Source organism: Corvus cornix, chromosome 17 (assembly GCF_000738735.6).
Source record: "Corvus cornix cornix isolate S_Up_H32 chromosome 17, ASM73873v5, whole genome shotgun sequence".
Taxonomy (NCBI): domain Eukaryota; kingdom Metazoa; phylum Chordata; class Aves; order Passeriformes; family Corvidae; genus Corvus; species Corvus cornix.
The window spans coordinates 9,853,847-9,872,419 of record NC_046346.1 but is presented as its reverse complement, the minus strand read 5'-3'; the positions used below and the strand labels follow the sequence as shown (position 1 = coordinate 9,872,419).

Genomic DNA, 18,573 nt, shown 5'->3' with positions numbered 1-18,573 from the left:
GCCCCGGCCCGGCCCCGGCGGGAGCCTGGAGCGGGCGGCGGCACGGGCGGGACGCTCCGGGGCCGGTGAGTGCGCGGCGGGGCCGGGCCGGGCCGCGGGGCTGCCCCCGCACAGGGACGCGGTTCTTCACAAACCTTTCCCGAGGGCTGCCCCGCCTCGCCCCTGCCAGGCTGCCCCACACGGCAATTGAGGGGCTCCCTCAGGATATTCCCATTGCCCCCCACAGGGTCACCCCCATCCACAGGGACCCGGGGTGCTCCCATTGACCCCCATAGGGTCACCCCCATCCAGAGGGACCCGGGATGCTCCCACTGACCCCCACAGGGCCACCCCCATCCACAGGGACCCGGGATGCTCCCATTGACCCCCACAGGGCCACCCCCAGCTCTAGGAATCCAGGATGTCCCCAGTTTTCTCCAAAGCTGGCCAAACACCCTCCTCGAAGGGAAGCTCGTTCCCCTGTGAGGATGGGGTGGCTCTGCTGGGGTCCCCATGCCGCTGCTGTGGTTGCTGATACTCCCTGTCCCACGGTACAGGTGGAGGCAGCAGCGTGGCTCATTTTTTAAAACCAATTCAGTAAAAAATGTGTTTGATTTCTGTCAAGCAATGCATTTGCGGGGACGGGAGGATAAGGGGATCCTCCGGCATGAAACTCGGGCTGCTGGAGGTGAAACTTGGTGTGGATCAGTTGTTGTAGGATCCCTGAGTTTTTGGGGCTTTGTGGTGGAGCAGGTGCTGGATAAACGTGTGTTGGGATACAGACAGCAAAACCTTGGATGAACATCCTGTCTGAGTGCTGTTCTCATCCAGGATACAGAAAAATCTGCTCTTTCTTGCAGTGGGGAAGAGGCAGGAGAACCCAGTGAGACCCAGGACAGAGCTTCCACCTTCCCTGCAGCCTCCCTTGGCCTCTGGCAGCTGCCTGTGAGCTAATGTGCAGGTAGGGATGAGCATTAACTAACTGCTGGCTGGAAACAGTAACCATCAGAATTGAAAACTCAGAATTCACACCTTAGCTTTTCCTAGTATCTTGCTTTGCAGCTTCCAGAGTTCTCCCACTGTCAGAGAAAAATCACATTCCTGATGGACTGAAACGATTGGGGCACTTGGTCTGATTGAAAGAGTAAATTGCCAAATTATCACAGCCCCTCAGCTGTGAGATTGGTCATTCCTCACATCTTTGGAACATGCAAACTCATGGATAGAACAGCAGGAGATTAACTGGCTATTACTAATTGCTAATCACAAAGGCTGTCAGGGTAAAATTAGAAAGGGAATTTTGTAGAAACCCAACCCCTTTTGCTCAGTGCTTCCAGGATTTGTTTTTCACTGCCAGAGCCTTCAAGCAGTTTTTTGCTGGAAAAAGAAGGTGTGGAGGTTTTATCCTGATTTTGATTAGCAAAATGCTGCAGCCACAGAAGATGGGGATGCCAGCAGACTAAATCCAATTAGCGTGCCTCGAGCTAAGCAGCAGCCAGTTATTGCCTGTGACAATTCACTGTCACTGAGTCTGGTTTCTGCTCTGTCTGTGACCTGTGAGGACAGGAAGGAGAGATGCTGCTCCTCACCTGGATGGATGCTGGTACAGGGTCTGGCTGTGCTGACCCCTCTTGAAAGGGACAGGGCAGCCTGGCCCCAGCCTGGCCAGCAAGTGTTTGCTGAATGCATCTGGGTTATCCACACGGCCCTGCCTTGTTGGAATTGGCGTTTGGACATGGAAACTCTTCCCAAAGTGTTCCTCAGCTCGTGGAAAGGTCACTTCAAGGATTGCCAGGCTGTCTCAGCTGAGCGGGGGCTGCCTGTGCCTGCACTTGGTCCCAGCAGTTGTTGTACGAGCTCCAGTCTGAAGGTGTTTGCCTTCACCAATCCAAAAACTGGGATCTCCAGGATATATGGAAGTCCAGACCAGATCCAGGAGTAAGAGGAGGTGTAAAGAATGACAGGCATCAGCTCCATCTCTGTTGTGGCCTCACCAAGCTTGGGTATTTTTAAGCTCAGTGTGAGGTCCCAGTGACCTCACCCTGCTGCTGGCTCTGCTCTAAGCTAAAGGCTCCACTCAGGACCTCTGGATGTCCCCTCCCCGAGGTTTTCTTCTTACTCTGAATGGAGTTAGGATGTGGATTACATGTCATCAGCACCTTATCTTGTTTGTGTAACAAACAGAAACTCCTCTGGATCCCTGGTGATGCCGTGTCCCCTCACCCACAGGTCGTGTCCCCACAGTGCTGATGTGACACCCACCACTGCCTGCTCATTGCCAGGGCTATGGGGAAACTGCAGAGTAAAATCAGCTTCCACACCTCCAAATACAGGTAAAGCAACGCTGGGAGATCAGTTCTTGTTAATAAACCAGGTGTGAGAGAGAAGAGAGAACGTATATGAGCAGAGAATATAGCAAGCACAAGAGTTTAGTTTCATTATTGCATGTTTGAATCAGGTTTTTATTCCTAACCCTCACTTCTAAAGTCTGCTCAGCTTCTCTGGGGGATTGAAATCCCAAATGTCACTCACAGGAGTGGCCAAGCACATAACCATGGCCAGTGGTTGTGCTCTGTGATGGCTGAGGCAGAGACCTGAAGGGGAACAGCTCCGGGAGTGGCTCTTTGGCCCAAATATCCAAACTGCTTTGTTGTGTCTGCTCCATCTCACTCACAGCCTCTCTCTGGCTTTCTAAGACAGATGTCAAGTCAGAAGATGCCAGAGGTGCCATCTCCCAGCCCCTGGTGCCAGGGAACGGCACCCTGACCTCGCCTCCCAGCCCCCTGCAGCCCCCGGTGCTGTCCCTGTTCTCTGCAGGGCCGATGGCTCCGTGGGACAAACGGGACCCGCTGGTGCCCCCCAGCAGCACAGCCCTGCTCACACGGACGCTGTCACCTCTGTGGCTGCTCTCAGACCAGACCTGTGTGTGTCAGGAGGAAGGGATAAGGTGAGGTATCCCCTGGGGCAGGAAAATGTATCAATGGGTCAAAAATAAGGGTGAAATGTGAGCTTTGAACATTTCCGTGGATGGTGACTGTGTCGGTCCCTGAATTTAGACTGGAAAAATGAGCTTAGAGTGAGGGCACGCACTGAAGCACATGGAATCAAATTTTATAACCTCTCCAGAGCTCATATCACATCAAATGCTCCCACCCAGGCTTGGGATCGCTGGACTGACTCTTACATCACTTGGCTTTAAGGACAGCTCTAGGCACTGAAAACCAGAGGAACCGGTTCCCTGTCCTGTGGACTGAACCTTGGTATGATGTAACCAAGGATGTGAAAAATCCTCCCTACCCTGCTCTCCTGCTGACCCCTGTCCCTGTCCCTGCAGAGCGTGGCCGTGTCCAGCTGGAGGTCTGGGGCTGCCCTGCGCCGCTTCATTGGCCACGAGCGCGAGGTCACCAAGGTGAGAGCGCCGGGGTCTCCCTCAGGAGCTGGGGAGCCAGGACTGGTTTGTCATCCATGCAGAAGGTGGGATCAGGCTATTCCTGGTATCCAGCTGGGGGCAGTTGGACTTGATGACCTTAAAAGTCTTTCCCAACCTTCACGATTCATGATTCTGTGATCAGAACACGTCAGGTTTTTCCCAAGGTCCCAACAGATCCTTTGGGAAGCAGCACGGAGGGGTGCATCCAGACTAAACAGGGCTGCAGGATGTCTGGATGTGAGCTTGTCTTCCCCTCCAAGACACTGTGTAGCAAAAGCTCAGGACGAATTATGAGGCCAAGTTTTTGACACAGAGATGCCATTTACTTTTCTTCAGGTCTCATTCTGCTAGACTTGACATTATTCTGGGAATACCTATACCATGTGCCATAGCTGGACTATTCTGGGAATAGCAGGACTTTAATTTCCTTTCTGGGACTGGAATGACAAAGCCAGGCAGGCTCCTGGGAGAGCAGACGTGCAGGGGGGCTGTAGCTGTGCATGGTGTGGCCAGTGCACCTCCACTGGGGACAGCCCCAGTGGGTCCCCTGGGCTCTGGGTACTGCAGGGACAAAGGGAGCTTTGTTCACCCCAGTGCTCAAAGCAACTCTGCACTGGGTTCATTTGGGCTTGTAGGGAAGTTTTTCCTGTAAAATGAATGGTTTCTAAGAACGAGACCTCAGAGCACCCATCCACCATCGAGCCCCCTGGCTCTGAGGGAACAAGGAACAGAGGTGGAAGGCCAGGCTTTCCCCAGACACATTCTTGCATGTCTTGGGCTGTGGCAGGACAGCAGCAGAGTTGTGCTCTCCCTGTGAGCTGGGTAGAGGATGAGCACCTTCTCCTTCTGGTCCTTGGCAGGTCACCTCAGCCCTTGACTCCAACAGAGTCTTCAGCGCATCCCGGGACAAGACAGTGATGATGTGGGAGCTTCACGGGGCTTCGGAGCCAAGCCAGCACTTCCCAGGACATGACCTGGTTGTTACTGGACTGGCTGTGAGCCCAGGTGAGAGACAACACACTCCCAGTCCCCAGGGACTGAGTGACAACGTTTCCTGCTTTGTTTCTGATGTTGATTTGTGGTTGCAGACGCCTCCCAGCTGTGCACAGGCTCTCGGGACAACACCGTGTGCAAGTGGGACACCGAGACCAGGGAGTGTCTGGGCAGAGCTGCAATCTCCAGGAATCTGGTAGGATCTGCTGGTTCCTCAAATCCCATCCCAATACCTCCCCACCTGAATCACCCCCAGTAACCCCACTGGGTCTGCACCTGGCAGGGCAGCAGAAAATGTCTTGATCCAACATTTCCAGCTCCCAACACAGGGAGGGAGAGGATGGGAGCTCAGTGGTTCCATCCTCAGGCAGACACAGCCTGGGCTGTGCACAGAGGTGGCTCCTGCTCATCCTTCCCTCTCCACAGGTCACACACCTGTGCTGGGTTCCTGGGGAGCCTTATGTCATCCAGACCTCAGAGGATAAAACCACCAGGTAAATTCTCCCTGTGGCCAGAGAGAAGGGAGGTGCAGCCTGAGGCACGTGAGGCTGTTGTTTGGTTGGTTGTCATGACCCCTGCTGGTGTAGCTACAAGCCACCTGCCAGCTCACCTGGGCCTTGGAGTGCAGTCTCCAGCCAGGGACAGGGGCTGGGAGCAGCCCTGGGTGAAAAGGAGAATTTGTGAAAAAGAAAGCTGGAGAGTGGTCCAGCATGGATAAATGCAGGGATGCAGGCAGCGTTTGGGAGCAGCCAGAGCGCATGGGCACAGCTGGGGTGTGTGGCAGGCACAGAGGGAAACCATCGTGGTGATGATGCCTCAGGGTGTCCTTGGCCTCTGCTGTTCCCTGCAGGGTGTGGGACAGCCGGGAGCTGCAGGTGGCACACACGTTCCCAGCCAAGCAGCACATCCAGACGTGCTGTGACGTGAGCCAGGACGGGCGGTACTGCCTCAGCAGCAGCAGCGGCTGCGCCGGCCACGGCGCCGAGGCCACCGTGAGTGCCAGGGCAGCGAGGGCTGGGCTCCTGCTCCCTTTCCCTCCCGTGTCCATGGCAGACAGGGGAGAGCAGCACATCAGTGCTCCAAGGGTCTGAGTGCTCCCACTGCCTTGGCCTTGTGCTGGTGTCACCAGCCAGGGCCAGTGCTTGGTGCCTTCCTGGCTGTCCCTTTGGGAAGTTCTGCTCAGAGATTATCAGCAGTTATTGTGCCTGATTAAAGCACTGGGATCTGCCCCATCCCTGGAAGTGTCCAAGGCCAGGTTGGATGGGGGCTTGGAGCAACCTGATCTAGTGAGTGGCATCCATGCCCATGGTAGGGAGTTGAAACGAGATGGTCTTTAAGGTCCCTTCCACCCCAAACCAGTCTGGAATTTCATTTCAGCAAAACACACAGGGAAAAAACAATGGAGGGCTTTGAGGAGCACAAGGTTCTTGCAGAAAGCCTGTGAGGGACCCCTTGCTCCAGGTGTTTCCAAACCAGGGATTCAGTCCTGCAGGTTCTCAGCCCTTTGTGTGGGGCTCAAGAGGATGAAACTATCCATCCCAGGGAGGGCAGGGCTGAGGATGGGAGCAGGCTGGACACTTCTTATCTGCCTGCATAGTCTTAGCTTGTTGGCTCTAATGGGTGTGGGCATGTGCTCAGTCACCAGTGGTGAAAATCCTTCAGATTTTGATGTTCTCCAGGCCTGTGAGCACGAGCAGGAGCAAGGGCAGTAGCCAGGGTACTCTGAGGATTAGCAAGGAGCTCTTTATCCCAACCCACCTTCCTGTCCTGGTAAAACAGTCCCATGCTGGCAGAGCTGGGCTCTAACAGTGCCTGTTTCCTGCAGCTCTGGGACCTGAGGCAGACCAGGGGCCGAGTGTGTGAGTACAAAGGGCATTTTCAGACCACCACCTCGTGTGTTTTCCTGCCCCGGGGCCCAGCGCTCGCCCCCAGCATTGCCACATCCTCCAGCGACAGCACAGTGAAGGTCTGGGACCAAGACACTGCAGGTAGGGGAGGCTCCTGCCCACTCCGCGTTCCTTTCTCTTGGTTAACAAATCCACTTCCCTCAGTTCTGTCTCCTGGTGGTGATGGGCAGGGTGACTGCTGCAATCTCTGGAGTTTACTCCAACCCAGCTGCAGGGTGGGGTGGAGAAATGCCCCAGAGCATGAAGGAGTTGCATGTCAGAGGCGACAGGGGACCTCCCTCAGCTAAAAGGAAGAGCAGCTTTTAAAGATACATCCAAGTTAAGCCATGAAAGGACAAATGACAAAAAGAAAAAAGATCAGGGGAACTCCAGAGATTTCTGCAGGTGGAAGTTGTAAGGAACAGAATTTGTGTTGGAGGACAGAGGGCTGGTCAGCCAACACCCTCATTTTCATTGTCCTCTTGAAGGGGAATCGTGGGCATTTTGGGATTAAACCTGGTGGTGAGGGTGAGTCCTTCTCCGAGCTGGACACAAAGGTGTTTGTTTACCTGCCAAGCCCTGCCATGGCAGCAGGTTCTTAGGAACCCTTGTGCTGCAGGCAGAGACCTCCTGGGAAGCTGTTCAGGTTCACAGCATTAGACACTCCCTGGAGCTAAGCCCCTCTCCAAGGGAACTTATTTAAGATGGGATGAAAATAGAAACCTGAGGCTCTCCTGCAGAGAAGGACCTTCTGTTCTCTTACCTGTTCCTTTGCCTGGTGCCTGTGGGGCTGGCAGCAGCTTTGATCCTCTTGCCTTCCCAGCTGGGTGAGCCATAATCCAGCTGCTCTGGGAAGGGTGCAGGGCACCAGGAGGGGCAGCTGCCTGTGGGGCCACACCAAGTGCAGCTCTGTTTGCAGCTCAGGCTGATGTCTCACAAACTGGCTCAGGGGGTTTAATAACAAACACAAACAGAAAGGCTCATGTGACACTGGATATTGTAAATCTTATTTCTCTTTTGGAGATTCATCAAAACTGCATGGTGAGCATAGCACAGCCCTTAGGAAAACTTAATTTTGGGAGAGAAAGGTGTGTTGGGAATGGCTCCAGGCACACCCTGCAGCGGGGGCTGTAAGTCCAGCCAGCCCTGCTTCCTCTCCCAGGAAGGGGCAGAGCCTGACCCCAGTCTGCACAGGGGTGAGGGCCTCTTCTCCAGGGGGCACATCCCAATTGGATGTGTGGATCCAGGACAGTGAGGGCAGCAGCTCACCTCAGGTGAAGAGAGCCTGGAGGTGGGAGATTGGTGTGGCCCTGCCTTATCTCAGCAAACCCAGCGTCCCTCCCTTGTCCCTTCCCTTGCAGCCTGCCTGGCCACGCTGCACCTCGAGGGCTCGGGCCCACTGGTCTCGCTGGCTGCCTGCGACAGCTCCACCCTGCTCTGTGCCAGCTCCAACTCCGGCATCCACGTGCTCCGCGTCAGCGGCGGCGCAGAGCCGGCCCTGGAGGAGGTGGCAGCGTTCTGAGCACTGGAACCTCCTGTCCGAGACTGTCCCAGGAGGGGACATGACCCCCAAGAGCTCCCCGACCATGGGCAGCAGGGACTCCGTGCCTGTGGAGTGGGGATGTGTGAGCAGGAGCTGGGGGAGTTGCTGGTTGGTTTGGGGGTGGCAGGGAGGCACCAGGGCTGTCCAGAAGAGCCAAACCCTGGGAGCCTTCAGGCCAAGCTCTTGCTCCTGACTGAGCCTCCTGCATTTTCCTTACAAAGCCTCCTTGCAGAGCCAGAGGCAGGGGATGGCCAGAGGGAGGAGATGAGATGCCAGGACCAAGGAACCTGAGCATCAGGCTGAGCACACACAGCCAGACCTGGGCTTGGACCAGAGACTGCATTAAATAATTCTGTTAGTTGCTGGCCTCTCAGTATTTTCCCTGGAAGGAACTGTGCTCACATTCCCAAGGAAGAGACAGCTGCTCTCCAGCTGACAACAGGGAGGTGAATCCACCTTCTCTTTACTCCTGAAGGTTTTCATCCAATCACAAGAAGTCCAGGACCATCCAGTCCAACCCCTGGCCCTGCCCAGACCCCCCAACAGCCCCACCCTGGGCATCCCTGGCAGCGCTGTCCAAACGCTCCTGGAGCTCTGGCAGCCTCGGGGCCGTGCCCATTCCCTGGGGAGCCTGGGCAGTGCCCAGCACCCTCTGGGGGAAGAACCTTTCCCTGCTCTCAGCCTGAGCCTGCCCTGGCCCAGCTCCAGCCACTCCCTGGGTGCTGTCCCTGTCCCACAGAGCAGAGATCAGAGCTGTCCCTCAGGAGGGGTTGTAGTCCCTGATAAGTCTCCCTCCCCTCAGCCTCCCCTTCCCAGTGACCTCACCCCCTCAGCTGTTCCTTACACCAGCAGAAATCAAACTGAGCATTGTGGAATTCCTGTAATTTCTCCATTCCTTGTCAGACCCAGAACTCAGGATACACATTCAAAACATGTTTAGATTTTCCAGGGCACAACATTTGCAAAACCTCAATTTAAAGAACAAACAAGTACAAAAGCTCTCCCCAGGAGACAAGACAATCCTACACTGAATGACCTCACACAACAAACCCTGAACAGGAGATGCTGACATGGATTTGCAACACCCGTCCAGGGGACAGCTCAAGGAGTAGGACACAAGGTGGTACCTGGAAGATTCCCTGGCCTTGGACATCTACTGTAAATGAATCCAGGGGGATGCAGATCTCCATCCAGAGACACCCATGCGCAGGCAGGGGCAGGAGGGCACCACTGCCTCTCCCTCTGAGCTCGTTCTCTAAATGCAAATCAAGTTTGAAGTCACACTCCTACCAAAAAGGAAGGTGAGAAGGGCAGTGACAGAGGCTGACCCACACACCAAACCTGAGGTGCTCTCTGGTTACTGCAAATGTCTGAAGGACACCTGGGAGCCAAACTTGCAAGGGAGGATGGAAGTACATGGATCAAAATCACAGCAGAAAGTGGTACCTGCAGTACAAAAACAGTCCAAAAACTGGGAAAACCCCCAAGACCTGACTCCAACCAAGCCCTGGCCAACACGGGTGCTTCAAACACACCCAAACTCCAGAGCAGCCATGACTGCAGCTGCTGTAACACGTTGGAATTGTTGATTCCTATTTTTTTCTTTAATATAAAAAAGCAACCGGAAGTCATTAATGTCCCCATCCCAGTCCACAACCAGCCCCTCTGAGCTACTCGGCTGTCCAGAGCTTGAAGGTTCTGTCGTAGGAGCAGGTGGCAATGAGCTGCCCATCCAGGGAGATGTCCAGGCCCATCACCTTCCCCTCGTGCCCCGCCAGCGTCTTCAGCGGGGACCAGCCAGGGTGGGTCCAGATCTTGGCCGTGTTGTCGTAGGCGCCTGTGAGCAGGAAATTCCCGTGGTTGGCTGCACAGGAGGAGAAAAGGGGAGAAGTGAGACTTGCAAATAAAAACAGGACATCTCTGCTCACCAGCACAGGCCTTCCCGAGCTGCAGGTGTGGGTTTGAGCTGCTGGAGGGGCAGGGAGCAGCAGGGACTCACGTTCGAACCTGACGCCGGTGACCAGGTTCTGGTGGGCAGGGATGGTGTAGATGCACTTCCTCTGCCGCAGGTCCCACACCTTGCAGGTGTTGTCCCCGCTGCCCGTGGCCACGTGGTACCTGCCAGGGAGGGGAGAGCAGTGTTTAGGGACTGGGGTTTGCACCCAGAGCTCCCACATCAACGCCAGCTCCTTCCTTACCCATTTGGGGAGAAGTTGATCCCGTAGATCTCCTTCAGATGCCCTTCCAGGAACATGATACAGCGTCCCGTGCGCAGATCCCACACCCGGCCAAAGGCATCCAGGCCTCTGGAATCACAGGATCACACACTGGGTTGGGCTGGGAGGGACCTTACAAATCATTCAGTCCATAGGCAGGGACAGCTTCCACTATCCCAGGTGGCTCCAAGCCCCAATGTCCAGCCTGGCCCTGGACACTGCCAGGGATCCAGGGGCAGCCACAGCTGCTCTGGGCACCCTGTGCCAGGGCCTGCCCACCCTCCCAGGGAACAATTCCTTCCCGATATCCCATCCATCCCTGCCCTCTGGCACTGGGAGGCCATTCCCCCAGCAGAAATCTCTGGTCACAGCAAGTCCTTGGTAACGTTTCCCCCCACCCTGAGCCGAGGGCAGCTCACCCCGTGCCGGCGAGGGAGCCGTCAGTGTGGAAGGCGATGTCATAGACCCCCTTGCTGTGCCCCTCCTGGTGCAGGATCTCCTCCTGGGCCTCCAGGTCCCACAGGCGCCACGAGTGATCGTAGCTGCAAGAACAAAGCACGTGTTGAACCACGGAGTCATTCAGGTTGGAAAAGCCCTCCGAGACACTGAATCCAAGTGTTAACCCAGCACCACTAACCATGTCCCCAGTGCAATCTGGATGTTTTTTGAACACTTCCAGGATGGTGACTCCACCCCTGGGCAGCCTGTTCCAGTGCCTGACCACCCTTTCTGTGAAGACGTTTTTTCCCAATATCCAACCTAAACCCTCCCTGGTGTAACTTGAGGCCGTTTCCCCTGGTCTCCAGGTAACTCCAGGGAGAGTAACAGGGTATTTCACCAACTCTGGGGGTATTTTACTGCCAGCTGGAGCCCAACAGTGTCTCACACAGGAACAGGGAAAGGAATCCCAGTGACCTGCTGTCACTGACACTGCAACAGCCCAGCTGTGGTCACGAATGGCCAAGCCCTGCCCTGATGTGGACAAGCCCTGGCACCACAGGGCCACCAGCTGGGCAGCCCATGGTCACTTCTGAAAGCCACTCCCGAGGTGTCCATACCAGGTGGTGCCCAGGAACCTCCCGGACGGGTGCCACATCACACGGGCCACTCTCATGCTGTGTCCCTCGATGTCTGCCACAGGCTCGTCACTGAAACACACAACAAACCATTGGGCACTGGCCACAGGGGGCTGCCTCAAGCCAGGCCTTTGCCCACACATTGTGATGGCAGCAAAAGCTCTGCTGATGAAATCAAACCAGACAGGAACATCAGAGCTGTAGCTACTGGCTCTGAATTCTGCCTTTGGGTCACACTCCTAAAGCTCAGAGTGAAACCCTTTCTCCACACTCCTGTTGGTTGTAAAGCTCTTCTGGGATGATGATGATGAATAATAATGAAAATTAACAAGGCCCTTGTTATGAGCACTTTTGGAAGTACAGAAACAAACCAGAGACCACCTGTACTGCAGGGAGTTCTTCTGAGAACAGAGAACATCCTGAACTGCAGCAAATCCTGCTGTTCTGAAGGACGCAGGATGGAGGGAATACTTATTCTCCCAGCATGACAGGCAGCAGGTCAGGAGCCTTCATACACGACCTGAACAGCAGTGAAGTTTCTTTCCAACAGGTTAATTAAGAGATGTGGTCACATGAGCCTAACAACCCCCCTGTCGCTTTGCACAGGGGCCCTCTTGCTGTTAGAAACTCTGATTTTCAGCCAGGGATAAACAGCTGGGGCTCTGGGAGCTGCCTGCCCTGCCCAGGAGCACTGCAGGCTCCACTCCTCAATCAGGTGATGCTGGGGCTCAGTACCTGAACCAGTCTCCTCTTCCCAGGCCTGAGAGAGGTGCTGCCCATCTGCCACAGCTACTCTGTGCAGTGACAGCTGCTTGTCTGCAGCACAGGCAGAAGTTTCTCTGCCTGGTTGTGTATTTGGTCAGTCCCTCTCCAAATCCTGGTGCTTCCCAACCACTCAAATTCATTTCTTAATATCCAAGAGGGGCAATTTTCTCCTAAGTGAGATGTTAGAATGAAACAGTCCCCAAACCTTCCATCCATCACCCCCAGCAGTTCAGCAGTGCCCAGCAGCAATTCTGCCTCAATCCCTTTCAGACAATCTCCCTCGACTCCCTAATCAGGGAGATCTCTCTCCCTGCTGAAGAGGCTGGCACGTACTGAGGCCAGGGATTGCACTGGGGTAACCACAGCAAAAGTTCATATTGGCAGGAGGACGGTAAATGTCTGGAGGAACATGGAATAAACCCCAGAACAGCAATGCTGCAGCTGTGCACATCTGGAACAGTTCTGACCTTTCCAGGTTCCAGAGTTTGACGGAGCCGTCGGCGGCGCACGAGGCCAGGCTGACGTCCTTCTTGTCCAGGGACACCGTGGCCTTGGGGTGGAACACGACTGCCCCCACATTGGTGCTGTGCCCTGAAGGGGAAGGAAAACCAAAATTCAGAATCTGCCACGGGATCTTGGGCAGTTCCTCAGAAAAGCAGCATTTCCTTGGTACTGCTGAGTGAGGTGAGTGGACACCTTCACTGTGCCCTCAGTGCTGGGTGACACTGCCCTGTAACCCACAGGCAAACTGCACTTCCAGGAGCACCCAACACAGAGCATCCAACACCAAGGTTTGGAACTCTCAAAGTGCAGACAAAACTCAACATATAAATCAAAGAGATTTGTCCTCCCATCTGTATATAGTCCAAGTTGTGACCACTGCTCAAAGAACCTCACTGTTGTCAAGTGACCTGCCCAAAACTGCTGCTGTTTGTAACTCAAGTACTTAAACCAAGTTTGGAAACGAAACAAAACCGTTCAGAAATAGAAACAGCAAACTGGGAGCTGAGGTCGGAGCTAAAGGCCAGGTCTCCCTCATTATCTGACACATTCCCGTGCTCTCAAGCCAAGGGATGCTCTCAGCAAGAGAAAAATCTGCCCAAACACAACATTTTGAGTCACAAAGTAATTCAGATGTGGGAGCTCAGCACAGAGAGGAACAAAAGAACCAAAAGCCTCAGTGAGAGCCGCTCGCTACCTCGTAAGGTGTGAACCAGGTTGCAGTCGGGCACAGACCAGAGCTTGCACAGCCCACTCCTGTGGAAGACAAGGAATGGATGTCAGCGGAGAAGGAACATCAAGGAACACATCAAACAGAGCTGCAAAGCCACCCTGAGATTCTGCACTGGCTAAAACACCAACACATTTGGGGCAACCAGCTCAGATCAATGAATCTCTGCTCAGCTCTAAAATGAAGTGATGAGAGCTCAGGGTAGGAAGAAGCACAATTCCCAAGCCTCCAGTAACATCCCTGTCTTTCCCTGGTGTGCTCTCCCAGCCCCCAAAGCAGGTGCTGCCAAGGCTGTCTCACCAGCAGGCTGTGGCCAGGAGTTTGGAGTTGGGGCTGAAGTGGCAGTAGGACAGCGGGCGATCGTCCCCGATCTGACTGCAGAAGTTATTCAAGGACTGCAAAAAAACCAAAGAAAACCATCAATAAATGACTAAAGTACAACCAGCCCAGAGCTATTCCCAGCCAAAGCCTGAGGTGAGGGCGGCAAATGTGCACAGGAGGCGGCAGAGGCCTTTGGAAAGTCACTTTCAATGGGAGGAGTTGCCTCAGAGCCACTCCAGGGCCAGCCTGGCCCAGGTGGCCCAGCATAGCCTCGGGTGACAGCTCAGCCCCCCAGGGCCACCCATGGTATGGGCCCCCCCAGCCCCAGAGCTCTGCAGCTGCAGCTCTGACACAGAACTGGCTGGAGCTGGGCATCTTTCCACAACTCATCCAAAGAATCCAACCAGACAGACAGGGCAGAGGGGAGAAGCAAATCCTCTGGCAGCTGCTGCCTCTGGTGTAAACAGGATTAGGGGGGCAGCACACGGTGTGCCTGAGCCTCTCTGTTTGGTTAAGCTGGGAATCTGGCTTAGCATGCTCGGAAAGGGCATCTCAGAGTCATCCCAACCACATTCTGCACCCAGAGTTGGGTATTTCCCTTGGATTCCCTGGCTTCCCAGCCAGCCAAACCCGTGCCAAAGCCAGGAATGCATTCCTTTAGCTTCACAGGAGAGTGCCAAGGCAAGGCAGGGATGCCTCTGCCTCCTGCCACCCACAAGAACAAAATACATCTCCCTGGGTCACTCTGAAGGAATCAGAGCATGCTTTAGAGACACAAGGAAACAGGAAAAGCAGAGGTTCCCAAGATTGCAGAGACTGACGTGCATCTGGACAGCACCTCACGCAGCTGAATTCCTGCTGAGCTCTTTGGAGGATCAGCCAAACCTTGTGAACACAGCAGTGGAGCAGCTGCCAAACCTACCCGCAGGGATTTGTGCAGCTCCTGCCTCTGGGATGTCCTGGTGGCCTCGGGAATCTCCTTGAGCAGCCGGGCCTCCTCCAGCCGCTTTGCTGCCCTGGGGAGAGCAAAGGTGGAGTGACAACTGCCAGCATTCCCCCTTCCTGCTGCTGGCAACAGGCCTTTCCCTGCTCTTCCCCCAAACTGGGCTAATGCTGGATCAGCCCCTGAGAGCTCTAGGCTCACTGGACTTGCCTCCCCACTCCTTGGATTTCCTGTGCTACCCCCAGAGGGATCAGCACTTGGATTTGACACATGGCTGCATCTCCCTCCTCCTCTGTGCTGTTTTCTCTCACCTGGGGAGTGAGTAGTTGGCCAGCCACAGCCTGGCTGTTTTCAGACTGCGTGGGCCCTCATGGTACCAGGTTTGCTGATACTGTAAAAAAAGGAATAAAACTGATGGAAAAGCTCTGGTGCTGCTGCCCCTGCATTCATTCCCCTCAGCTGCCTCCTCCCAGCACCTGCCCCCAAACCCTGCTGTGCTCTGGCCTCTTTTTAAGGGCCTTCTGCACAACTGTAAGCCCCAGGAAAAGGGATTAAGAGAGATAAACCAAACTCTCTGCCCTGCAGATCCGATCCTGACGTGCTGCCACTTCACTCAGTGTTCCAGCTGAGCCCTGACTCATCTGCATTCACTGACATGTAACTCCCTCCTTGTTTACACATCACCCAGTAAACAGAAAGCCCAGAGCTGCAGAAATTATTTCTTACAGCACAATTCAAAAATAATAAGGAAAAAATAGACTCGGAAGAGAGACAGCAGCAGAAAGAGTAATCAAAGGCAGAAACAGATGCAGCAGCAGGAACATATTTTTTCTTCCCAAGCATGAACAAAAGTAAGGGACTTGCTATAATGAATAAGAGCCCACACACCTGCTCTCCTGGTTTGCACACTGAGTGCAGCACAGAGCTCAGTCTGGGAGTAAAAAACCACACTCAGTGCTCCTCACTGAGGCCAAACATTGCCACAGGTTTGCTGAAATGGGCAACACAGAAAAAGCCTGAAGGGATGACACGAGAATCCACAGGCTGGCCAAAGCCAGGAGTCCTGGATATATCAGCCCTGGATATACCATCCCTCCCTGAGCACTGAGAGGGCAGCAGACACCCCTACCTCTTCTTTGGACTTTTTTGACCTGTCATCATCTTTCCTGGTCTTTTTTAACGCATCTGTGCCAACCACGGAGAGGATGTTCCTTAACCTGGAAAAAAGTCATAAAGCTGGATTTAGCCAGTGAATTCTCAGCTCACCTGACAAATACCAGTGTGACATCCCCTCTACCTTGGGGTTCTTAGAACAGAAATACAGACTGGGCTGGGCTGGGAGGGACCTTAAAGCCCATCCTGTTGCCATCCCCTGCCATGGGCAGGGACACCTCCCACTGTCCCAGGCTGCTCCAAGCCCCAATGTCCAGCCTGGCCTTGGGCACTGCCAGGGATCCAGGGGCAGCCCCAGCTGCTCTGGGCACCCTGTGCCAGGGCCTGCCCACCCTCCCAGGGAACAATTCCTTCCCAATATCCCATCCAGCCCTGCCCTCTGGCAGTGGGAAGCCATTCCCTGTGTCCTGTCCCTCCATGCCTTGTCCCCAGTCCCTCTGCAGCTCTCCTGGAGCCCCTTTAGGCCCTGCAAGGGGCTCTAAGGTCTCTCTGGAGCCTTCTCTTCCCCAGACTGAACACCCCCAGCTCTCCCAGCTGCCCTGTGGCACAGCACTGCTGACAGCAGCACTCGCTGCGCCCCAGTTCCCTGGAAAAGCTCAGGGATTTGCTAAGCAGCCATTCCCTGTTTGCAGACACCGCACCTCTCCCTGCGCTCCGCAGGCCCCTCTCCAAAGAGCGTGATGGGCTCCCCCAGGGCCCTCAGGCAGGCCTTGACCTCGGAGTCGTCGGTGGAGACGTTGATCTGCCGGGCGCGCTTGCGGCGCTCGAACTCCGCCAGCACTTCGGCCTGGCGCTCGCTCATGTGGTCCTCGAGGTCAAACACCTCCCCTGGACACAGACACAGCCCTGAGCACAGCACATCCACCACGGATCACACAACAGCTGGGGCTGGGAGGGACCTCTGGGGACCACCCAGTGCATCCCCCTGCCACGGCACGGCCACCCAGAGCAGCTGACACAGGAACGTGTCCAGGTGGGTGTGGGATGTCTCAAGAGAGGGACACTCCACCCCCTCCCTGGGCAGCTGTTCCAGAGCCTCTCTGCCCCTGGATCCCTCCCAAGTGGGAAGATCCAAGGAGCTGCCCATCCCTGTCTGGTTTGAGGTGATGCCCAGTGAACAATGAGAGACATTTGGAAGTGTCCTGTCTCCAGGGAGGGATAACAAAGGGTGGTTCCACAGCCTCACCGCTGCTGATGTTGATGTTCCCAGCCTCCATGGCAGCCTTCATGCCTTCCTTGCCCAGCAGCCCCGACTCGCCCTTGGCCAGGCGCTCCCGCTCCTTCTCCTCCAGGCTCCCGTAGAAGATGGGCGCCCGCTTGGCTGGGGGTCCATCGCTCTCCTCTGCAGGCTTGGGCTTGGGGGGCTGCAGGGAGAGGCACAGTTTGGAGTGTTTGGGGACAGAGGAGCCAACAAACAGCCTGGGCATGCCACAGAGCTGAGCTGTGCACCATGCAAAGATCCTCTCAGAATCCCAGATAGGTTTGGGTTGGAAGGGACCTTAAAGCCCATCCCATTCCATCCCCTGCCATGGGCAGGGACACCTTCCACTGTCCCAGGTTGCTCCAAGCCCCGTCCAGCCTGGCCTTGGACACTTCCAGGGAGGGGACAGCCACTGGACATTGAGGTTTTTGCCTGAAGGCCAAAGTGCAGAAGTAAAATGCCACATTAAATCGCTTAAATCAGGCTGTGCTCCTATTATTTATTATCTACAGACTTATTTTTTGAAAAAGCTTTAGAACATGAAGGTTTTCCTCCTCCTGCTGAGCGCCAGCACAGCCAGGAGCGATGCCACGCTCCAGCTCCCGGCGGCCTCCCAGGAAGCCCGGGGAAAGTGAACGGTGCCCGGCTCCCTCTCCCCGGAGGGCGTCACACGACCTTCCCGGGAAATCAATCAGGATTGTGCAAAAATGCAGGAAAACACGTGAGCGTTCCGGCTCCTTTAAATGGCTCCAGCGTCACCGGTGCATCGCAAACCCCACACAGCAACAGCAGGCGCGACCCCCGCGGCCTCTCCCGCTCCTGCGGGCCCGGAGGCGCCCCCACCACTCACCTCGGGGGGCCGGGCCCCGCCTCGCGCAGCCGGTGCCCGCGCGGTGGCCATGGCGGGAGCGGGACCGGGAACAAGACCAGGAACCGATAACAAGACTGGAGAACGTGAACGGGACGAGACTCGCCGCGCTCGGGCTCCGGCGCCTCACAGCCGCTTCCGGGTCGCGCAGGGCATGCCGGGAGGCGTGGCGGACGAGCTGTAGGCGGGTTGCGCAGGGCATGCCGGGAACTGCGTCGCCCTTTAAGGGATGAACGCGCAGGGCACGCCGGGAGGTGTGGCGGGAGGGAAGCGGTGTGCGCGGGGCGCGCCGGGAAATGCAGTGCCCCTGGGGGCGGGACGCGCGGAGCATGCCGGGAGGTGTGGCGGGGCAGGCGGGGCCCGCTGAGGGCGGGAGCGCTCGGGCCTGGCGCGGGTCGCGGTGTCCCCGGTCGCGATGCTCCGTCGGAAGCCGACGCGGCTGGAGCTGAAGCTGGACGACATCGAGGAGTTCGAGAGCGTCCGGAAGGAGCTGGAGGTGCGCGCAGGGCCGGGCGCGGGAGGCTCGGCCCGCGCCCGGCCCTGACCGGCGCGTTCGCCCGCAGAGCCGCAGGAAGCAGCGGGACGAGGCGGAGGCACCGGCGGGCGGCGAGGAGGCGGCGGCGATCGGAGCGCTGGGCACGGAGCACAAGAGCCGCGAGCAGCTCATCAATGACCGCATCGGGTACAAGCCGCAGCCCAAGGCCGGCGGCCGCACCGCGCACTTCGGCACCTTCGAGTTCTGACGGGGCTGCCCCGGGACCCCGCCAGCCCCGGCCCCGCTCAGCCGGACGGGCCTCGCCGCTCCGCCTTTGAGCTGTTACAGTTTTGGTTTTTAAGCTTGGTTAACATGCCCGTGAACGCCCCTTGGCCGAGTGTTTTGGTTTAAATAAATACTTTTTTTTTTTTTTTTTTTAAAAGAAAAGAATAATAATCCCACGAGCTGCTATA

The 18,573-nt window shown here is 56.0% G+C and overlaps 3 protein-coding genes across 4 annotated transcripts; 2 read left to right on the top strand and 1 right to left on the bottom strand.

The window, feature by feature from the left end:
* Positions 1-6: 6 nt before the first annotated feature.
* On the top strand, positions 7-8,192 carry WDR31 (WD repeat domain 31). 2 transcript variants are annotated; one of them, XM_039561880.1, is made up of 11 exons: positions 7-65; positions 840-940; positions 2,209-2,312; positions 2,797-2,926; positions 3,314-3,388; positions 4,270-4,414; positions 4,498-4,598; positions 4,829-4,896; positions 5,253-5,394; positions 6,228-6,390; positions 7,650-8,192. In XM_039561880.1, the coding sequence occupies exons 3-11, from the start codon at positions 2,266-2,268 to the stop codon at positions 7,808-7,810; spliced, it is 1,032 nt and encodes a 343-aa protein (XP_039417814.1). In that variant the 5' UTR covers positions 7-65; positions 840-940; positions 2,209-2,265; the 3' UTR covers positions 7,811-8,192. The 2 variants fall into 2 exon arrangements, with proteins under 2 accessions (XP_039417814.1, XP_039417815.1); XM_039561881.1 differs by having other exon boundaries at positions 2,164-2,312.
* A 1,221-nt stretch (positions 8,193-9,413) lies between these two features.
* PRPF4 (pre-mRNA processing factor 4) lies at positions 9,414-17,781 on the bottom strand. The gene is made up of 14 exons (XM_039561868.1): positions 17,608-17,781; positions 16,743-16,920; positions 16,198-16,384; positions 15,513-15,600; positions 14,695-14,774; positions 14,363-14,456; positions 13,420-13,514; positions 13,087-13,145; positions 12,356-12,479; positions 11,106-11,195; positions 10,467-10,589; positions 10,030-10,137; positions 9,831-9,949; positions 9,414-9,695 (listed from the first exon to the last, which is right to left on the bottom strand). Exons 1-14 carry the CDS (start codon positions 17,656-17,658, stop codon positions 9,502-9,504), a joined length of 1,590 nt encoding a protein of 529 aa, XP_039417802.1. The 5' UTR covers positions 17,659-17,781; the 3' UTR covers positions 9,414-9,501.
* Positions 17,782-17,970: 189 nt separating this feature from the next.
* Positions 17,971-18,529, top strand: CDC26 (cell division cycle 26). The gene is made up of 2 exons (XM_039561893.1): positions 17,971-18,121; positions 18,189-18,529. The coding sequence occupies exons 1-2, from the start codon at positions 18,041-18,043 to the stop codon at positions 18,366-18,368; spliced, it is 261 nt and encodes an 86-aa protein (XP_039417827.1). The 5' UTR covers positions 17,971-18,040; the 3' UTR covers positions 18,369-18,529.
* Positions 18,530-18,573: the final 44 nt, after the last annotated feature.

Excerpts from the sequence above, each read along its gene's own strand:
- WDR31 (XM_039561880.1), top strand. The coding sequence starts at position 2,266 with ATGGGGAAACTGCAGAGTAAAATCAGCTTCCACACCTCCAAATACAG. Across the intron at positions 3,389-4,269 it reads ACGAGCGCGAGGTCACCAAG|GTCACCTCAGCCCTTGACTC; the intron begins GTGAGAGCGCCG and ends GGTCCTTGGCAG. Across the intron at positions 4,897-5,252 it reads TCAGAGGATAAAACCACCAG|GGTGTGGGACAGCCGGGAGC; the intron begins GTAAATTCTCCC and ends TGTTCCCTGCAG.
- CDC26 (XM_039561893.1), top strand. The coding sequence starts at position 18,041 with ATGCTCCGTCGGAAGCCGACGCGGCTGGAGCTGAAGCTGGACGACATC. Across the intron at positions 18,122-18,188 it reads GCGTCCGGAAGGAGCTGGAG|AGCCGCAGGAAGCAGCGGGA; the intron begins GTGCGCGCAGGG and ends GTTCGCCCGCAG.
- PRPF4 (XM_039561868.1), bottom strand. The coding sequence starts at position 17,658 with ATGGCCACCGCGCGGGCACCGGCTGCGCGAGGCGGGGCCCGGCCCCCC. Across the intron at positions 15,601-16,197 it reads CCTGCGGAGCGCAGGGAGAG|GTTAAGGAACATCCTCTCCG; the intron begins GTGCGGTGTCTG and ends ACTTTTTTCCAG. Across the intron at positions 9,950-10,029 it reads ATCAACTTCTCCCCAAATGG|GTACCACGTGGCCACGGGCA; the intron begins GTAAGGAAGGAG and ends CCTCCCTGGCAG.